Source organism: Epinephelus moara, chromosome 22 (genome assembly GCF_006386435.1).
Source record: "Epinephelus moara isolate mb chromosome 22, YSFRI_EMoa_1.0, whole genome shotgun sequence".
Lineage (NCBI taxonomy): Eukaryota > Metazoa > Chordata > Actinopteri > Perciformes > Serranidae > Epinephelus > Epinephelus moara.
In genome coordinates, this window is record NC_065527.1 from 5,561,054 (window position 1) to 5,568,604 (window position 7,551).

General features: G+C 40.4%; 1 protein-coding gene across 4 annotated transcripts in view; it reads left to right on the plus strand.

Annotated features, from left to right (window-relative positions):
* Positions 1–7,551, plus strand: part of LOC126384096 (collagen alpha-1(IX) chain-like) — a 59,718-nt gene that overhangs the window by 47,706 nt on the left and 4,461 nt on the right. For all 4 annotated transcript variants that reach the window (XM_050034988.1, XM_050034984.1, XM_050034987.1 and 1 more), the window contains 11 exons: positions 155–208; positions 1,709–1,753; positions 1,902–1,955; positions 2,051–2,104; positions 2,244–2,297; positions 4,172–4,243; positions 4,344–4,379; positions 4,492–4,536; positions 4,643–4,675; positions 4,931–5,077; positions 7,135–7,189. In XM_050034988.1, coding sequence (XP_049890945.1) covers positions 155–208; positions 1,709–1,753; positions 1,902–1,955; positions 2,051–2,104; positions 2,244–2,297; positions 4,172–4,243; positions 4,344–4,379; positions 4,492–4,536; positions 4,643–4,675; positions 4,931–5,077; positions 7,135–7,189 — 649 coding nt within the window. The remainder of the gene's footprint in view (positions 1–154; positions 209–1,708; positions 1,754–1,901; positions 1,956–2,050; positions 2,105–2,243; positions 2,298–4,171; positions 4,244–4,343; positions 4,380–4,491; positions 4,537–4,642; positions 4,676–4,930; positions 5,078–7,134; positions 7,190–7,551) is intronic.

The following is a 7,551-nucleotide window of genomic DNA, read 5'->3' on the forward strand; positions in this document are numbered from 1 at the left end:
TATGCTCAAACTCCCTGAGTGCACTTAACTGCAGCCTAATGTTTGAATGTTACTAGTCTTTTCTGTCAGGCATGTACTGCATTGTATCAGCAATGGCCAACAAGCAAAATATGCATATGGACTAATATTATACTTATTTGTATGAACTCAACAGGGAGAGGCTGGTACACCTGGAGGTATTGGTGTCAGAGGGATTGTGGGTATTCCAGTAAGTCCAATTTTATTTCTATTTATTGTGTCTTAAATAGTCCATTACACTTTACAGTCATTGTCAGTTACATCTTATATTTGTAGAAAAGATTTGTAAGTCAAAGTAAGGGAAGCTAAGGAGGAGAGGCTCCCCTCTGAAGCCATAGAGCAGGTCAGATCAATAAAACATTAAAGTCACACAACCAGCAGGAAAGAAAATCTAATGCCAAGACAGCGTCTACCTTTGCCTGTGAGTGTATCAGGTGAGAGGCCACAGATATGACTTGAATGGTAAAACTTTGTCTACAAAGAGCACTGTAGAAACAGAACAGTATGTTTTCTTTCTTTATCTTCAAAAAGAAGCTGTGCATAAAGAAACAGACATTAAACCACTACACTTACTTTAGTAGTGGTTTGTGTGCTGCCTTTGTAGCCACGCTGGTGGAGTGTAAAGGTTGAACTATGAGTCAGTTATCGGGTCCACCAGTTTTAAACATCTCAACAGCTATTAAAAGAATCGACATGGACTTTATACAGGCATTCATACCTCCCCAAAAAAGAATCTTAATCACTTTAATAATGACTTTTCCTCTTTACGCCATCAGCAGTTTGGCTGTTGTTGCTTTTGGTGTAATATCTCAATGCTAAACTAAGATGGTGAACATGCTAAACATCACACTAGCCTAAAGGATATACCTCACTCTTCAAAATGTCCATTTGTATATGAATTACTCACCGCGTTACCTTGAATTTGTAAGGAAAAGCTTCCTTTGTCTTGCCTGCCTCCACAGTGAACGAAGAATCCAAAAAAGGCGAATACTCTTTATGAATTAAAGTAAACGGGAGCATGTTTAACAACAGCAAAACTATATCTTGAAAAAAAAACAAACAATATCTATACTACACAAACACTATTACTTTCAACACGTGGTGAATAACTGCTATACAAATTGTCCTTTGTGAGTGAAGCCTTCCTTTAAAATCAGCACGTTAGCATGCTATTAGCATTTAGCTCAAAGCATCACTGTGGCTAATGTTATGTGGCCTGTGACCACAGAGTTGGTTGTGTGAGCATTAAGATACTGTGTATTGACAATGTGACACCATATGCATTCAGTTTGCGTTTAATTACATTTAACGACAGTCTTTTGCTGATGTGAGGCGTCCATATTTGTTTTGTTTCCAGGCATTTCTGTATTATTAAGTGTCAAGTCGGACATCTTAAAGCTTTCAGACACATCTGACAGCTATAAGTTGATGTGAATGCTATTTACAGTACAAGTAGGAAACTTATAATTAGCCCACGATAACTCTCATATGAGATAAACACAGCATAAAAGCATGGCAGAGCCACAAGTGTGGCTGTAGACTACTTGTCTTGTTTAAAAGATTGAAACATGTTATATATTCTTGACAAAAACTCAGTGACCCTCTTCTTTTTAATAATACAGTATAAATTCTTCAATAACACATTCTCTGTTGTTTTTGTTTTTTTCTTCTGATGTGTTATTGCTTCTAGGGGCTGCCAGGGAAGCAGGGAGTAGTTGGACCCGTTGGTGCAAAGGTAATCAGAATCATCACCTATTTAATGAAGCATGTCCACATAGCGCATCCAAAATGTTGTATTTTAGCACCATCAGGCTTCAACAGAACTCACACAGACTGTGCCGATAAAAATTTGAAGACTAACACAGTTCCTGTTGTGGGTTTAGGGAGATACTGGTGCTGAGGGACCCATCGGGCCGGTTGGACTTCCTGGAAAGACTGTGAGATTCTCCCATCAAGCCTCCCATCACACTTTCATTGTATTTGTTATTTTGATATATGTGCTGCAAAGCCAACATCTGTTTTTTTTATACAGGGCGAGTCTGGAAAAGATGGAGAGGATGGGAAACCAGGAGATAAAGGAGCAACTGTGAGTTTACATCTATTTTTCAGTTGTGTGTGTGAGTGATTTTAAGGTTTCAGTTCTAGTGATTATTGTGTTTAATGGATTGCTGGTACATCAGTATCACTGAGTGAATGTGTTAACTGTATCTATAATCAATTTACAGGGTGAAACAGGAAAACAAGGGCCAGTTGGGCCTGCAGGTCCTCCAGGCATCCAGGTGAGACATTATTAATAGTCTTATTGACAGCTCCTCTGAGCTTTTAGAGATGGGCTGAATAAATGTATAATTTTGTCTCGGCTTGTGAACTAATAGTATAAAGACGCTGGTATCACATGGTATCTTGCGGTCATCAGCAATGACAAATCTTACAGTCTTACTAGTTGCTAGTTAGTGTTGGTAAAAAAAAAAATTTAAAAAAAGAAAGAAAAATGGCTGAGTTTGACAGCAAGCACCCAGCTTCACTCTAGTACCAATCGGCAACAATAAAGTAGTAAGACTTTGGTCCAGCTTTTGCTCATTGAGTCAGGGGCTGAAAAGTCACACCAAGATGGACACTTTTTTCTTGACTGGTAGGCTAAAGTTAAGGTTTGCTAAGGTTTTTAGCTGAGGTCCAGCTACCAGACTGGTCTGACTCATATAAATCAGCAAACTTTCTGTTGCTGCCTTAACACAACCGTTATCTTCACAAATATCAGAGGTGAAAAAAGAAAAGGATTGGACCCTACTGATATAAAATAGGATTTTCTCTGCTTTCCAGCAGTTTAAATCAGTGACCTTTCTCTCTTCCAAGTATTATGAGACTTTAAACCAATATGGGTGGAACTTTTTTGTCACTGCACGCTGTTGCGTTAAGCTAGCTAGCTATATCGTTAGATTACCATAAATCATTGGTTCCCAACCTATGCTAAGTACGCAGTTCAAACAACCAAAGAGCTTGTAGAACATCGGCCAAGCGAGGGAGGAGAAGATACTGAATTTGCAATTTGCACTTCCTTGCATGAAAAATAGTGGAGAAAAAAAAGATAATAAAAACTCATCTTTGATGCAGTGTTCCCAGGAAATAATCTACTCAAAATGCAGTGCTTTTAATAACTATTTGCATTAATTGTACTGTTAAGTAGTTGTTCTGTGCTGTTATGCATTTAATATAATGTGAAAAATCAATAAAATATGTCACGTAGTCAAGAATGGTTTGTTTACTCAATGATGGAGAAGGAATTCCTTCAGGAAAAAGGTCAGGAACCACCACCATAGATCACAGTATGTTACATGAATCTTGAAACACCATCACACAAAAGTAACCTAAATCTATTGCAAAATGAATTCATTACTCTCCCATGAAAGATTCATCAGTTGCTAATACTGAGTCTGTCTGAGTATCACTCCACCCGACCATGAAATATGCAGGATGTGCAACAAACTGGGAACCACTCGTGCTTCAAGCAACAGCGGTGTGGTGACTTGAATGTAATGGAAAGGAGGGAGCCCCTCAGGAAGTGCACTGGGCACTGGAGCTAAAAAAAATTGGAACTCACAACTTCAGAGTCTGTCATGTGATGCCATTGGGCCCAGAGAGACTTTTTTATAGACTTACTTTGGGACAGGGATGTCTGTAAATCAAATTATTGTTTTACTCGAAGAATTTGATCAATTAACTCCAATAACATTTGGAAGGTCCGGAAGAGCAGGACAGTTAAATTATTTTAGAGGAGCACTAAACCGGAAGTTGATGACTTGACCGGTGGAAGACTAGTGCGCTTGCTTCATTGGCTCTATTTCAACAATGCTGATGCAGCACCACACACTTTTTTGGCTTCATGTGCCACTGAGCACTCCAACGCTGTATCCAGTTCTCTGTATACATGAAGGGCGACGTGTATTCGCAAATGATATCAATAGCACCTTTAGCATAAGGTTCCATATACTGATATTTTGATAATGAATTCAAAAGAAACCATAGTTTAGAGCGCATCTAATATTAGCCCATGTGCTTTAGCTACAGAGCAACATTTATAAAACCAAGATATAACAACACCCTTACCAAGACTGAAAAAATATGACATGTAGAATCTAAAATTCTGTATTTCCAGGGTGACAAAGGAGATAGAGGTAGCACTGGTGCCAAAGGATTTAAGGGTCACACTGGACACAAAGGTGATCAGGTTAGACGAATCTCATCTTACCACTTTCAAACATCCGTAATGATTTCAAACTTAAGGTGTAGTGAAGTACTTAAAATATTGTTTTCTATATGTCATCTAGGGGCCTATGGGACCAATGGGACCTAAAGGAAGTCAGGTGAGAACTATTATACTCTCTGTATTTGTTTCAAACATGTCTGTGAATGATCTTCTGTGGCGATGTCACTGGTGCAGCAGCTACAGACTCACCACGTTACTTTTGTGTACAGGGGGACACGGGTATGGCAGGAGATCCTGGAGTCAAAGGAGACCAGGTATGTGGAGCGTACTGTAGTGTTATGTAATAACTTGCGTGTATTGAGACTGCAGCAATGTGTGTGTGGATTTGAAAGAAGTCAGTTGATCTCTGTGTGTTTTCAGGGCCCTCCTGGTGTTACTGGAATCAAAGGAGAGGTATCAAAAACTACAGTCTGCACTGCAGCTGACACTTTTCACACTGTCTCTGATACCTAATGATCTTTTTATATAGAAGTGAATAATTCCCACAATGTGCTCTGACATCTGATTTTACCAGTGAATTGCTTGCGAACAAAACATTGTAAAGTAGTTAAACTAAGATGTAGCAGTTACAAAATCAATGGACATAATGTAGTTTGCTGTTGCTAATGTCAGAATGGGATGGTCAAGAAGGTTTTGTTTTATCTTAAGCGAGGAGAGAAGGGCCAACGAGGAGCTACAGGGGATGAGGGCAGACCAGGCCAGCCGGGCCACGAGGGTTTGGCCGGTCCGATCGGAGCAAGAGGGCTGGAAGGAGAACCAGGTGTTCCTGGACCACCAGGTCCCAGAGGTCAACCTGTAAGTGTTACTGTTGCCAATATACAGGATGTAAATGCTACTTACAGTACTTTGGTTTATGACCAAATACTTTCAAAACTAGTAACATTCCCTTCAGCCCCACATGTACTTTGTGGTAATTAGCAAATGTTAGCATGCTAACAGGCTAAACTAAGATGGCGAGCATGGTAAATATTACACCCGCATGGCGAAACAGTGAAATAAAAAATACATTTTCCGAGTTCTAATCTTGCGTCCCCATGATCCTCCTCCTGCAAATATATTTTTGATGACTTGTCTTGAACTCAGGGGAGATGGTGTACATTTTTCCAAACAAATGTGTTTTGGGGTGACCGGCTAACTCCGCCCATTATACTGTATATAACCACACTTAAAGGAATACTTCATCCACCCAAAATGACCATTTGCAGGTCAATTACTCACCCCATGTTATAGTGGATTCCTGAAAGAAATATTTTCCTCTAATTGCTTCAGTAAATGAAGAATCCAGAAACAGAGCAAATTCTTGATTTAAGTCACAGGGGCTCGCATGTAACAACACCAAAATTTAATCTAAACATCAGTTTACAAAGTCTCACACAACTTGTGCAGGGCAGTCCAAGTCTTATTTATCCAGTCGTGTGCTCAATACTTCCCAAACAGACAAACCTTTCCAACAGGGAAAAAAGTCACCAAAAAGTAAATCTTATCAATGCTCTCTTCAGTGCCAGACTTCATTGACACAAACAATCATTTTACCTCGCTGAACACAGGAGCTGCTGGTCCACCACTGCCTTAATCAGTTAGTTTGTCTATGCTATTGTGTGACTCAGGTAAATCTGAGCTAACACTTTAAAAGACCAAAGTCAAACAATAACACAAGCTAACCACCAGCTCCCGTCTTCAGAGAGGTAAAATTACTGTTTTTGTGAGTAGAGTCTGGCTATGACAAGTGGAAAGATAAGTTTCACTTTCAGTTTTGTTCCCAGCGTGTGTGATAAGTACTTAACATTGATAAATAAATACGAGTTGGATCGTACGGCACTAGCTGTGCTGAGTTTCTAAACGGTTGTTTTGATATAGTTGAGCTGTTGTTAAACGTGGACCCCCTTTACTTCAATTCACCATGAATTTAGTCTGTATTTGGATTCTTTGTTCACCATGGAGGCATCAGAGGAAAAGCAAGTTTTCTTCACAAATTCAACATAACACGGGATGATTAGTTTATATAAAAATGGTCATTAGGGTGAAGTATTCCTTTAAACATTGGTATAGTGACAGAGTAATGTCATATTAGATGTTGTGTGTTTAGATTTTAGTAAACTTATGGTGTGTCTCAAATCACATACTTTAGTTAGTACACTGCCATGTAGTATACTATGTGCACTATGTACTCATTGGCGTAGTGAGCGAATTTCGGCAGGGTAGTGTTGTCTCAAACCAAACACGGCTGTTGTGCACTCACTAGAAATGACGGCCGCAAATTAGCTAGTTAGCAAACTAGCATTAGCATTCGCATTATTGTTTGCGGTACCAAATCATTACAGACTGCTAAATTAACCCAATAAACATACTGCTGGCTTATACCCGACAACAGTATAGTGGTGCTTAGTGCAAGAAAACACATGTATTTGTACAATGCAGCAACGTTCACGGTCGCACACTCCTCGGCTGCTATTTCCAGTTTGAAAAGTGGCCCCTCCCCTTCCGCTACATAGCCTAGATGGCGACCATTCAGGGTGAGAAGTGTCCATAGTTCCACACTCAACTTCTTGACTGTTTTGAGTGCACCATCCGGGTACTCATAGTGCACTGCATTTTCCATACTTCTCAGTGTGAGCGCACTTATGCACTCAAAATATTAAGGGTAAGTACAGAAGTACGTGATTTGAGACACAGCATTAGACTTAAGTAAACTCCAAAGAATGTGGTTTAAGCCATGAGCATGGCTGTAAACTTGTAGTATTGTGACTGTAAAGCAGTGTTTTCCAACACCCCAATGGATTTTTTTCATGTCTTGCTTTTAAACCACCATGGTTCTGTGTGACAGTGCAGTGTTAATGTTTATTCATTCACAGGGCCCGAAAGTGACTGATGAGAAGCTTCGGGAAATGTGCTCAGCCGTTGTTGAAGGTGCAGCTTGTTCACTTTTATACATCACATCCATATCTCCACTTATATTTAAAGGGGCAATAAGCGAAATCGTTTCACCGCTAGGTTCGCTGTTGTGCACTGCCTGTAGAGCAAAACAAAGTGTGTCATGAGCCACTCCTCCCTCTACCTCTGCTCTCCACCCCCCACCCCACTCACCTCGTCTGTGCCGGCGAGTACCGCAGCATCTCCACGGACTATCACATCCAGACGGTCCCGGTGTTTCTTCCGCAGGCTCCACTTCACTCAGCTGCCCGATATACCCGCTGCTTCTTCCCACATTAACCTGAATAACAAACCAGGGCTCGGTGCTCCGGTTGGATCCAAACGGAGAGCCGGGGCTA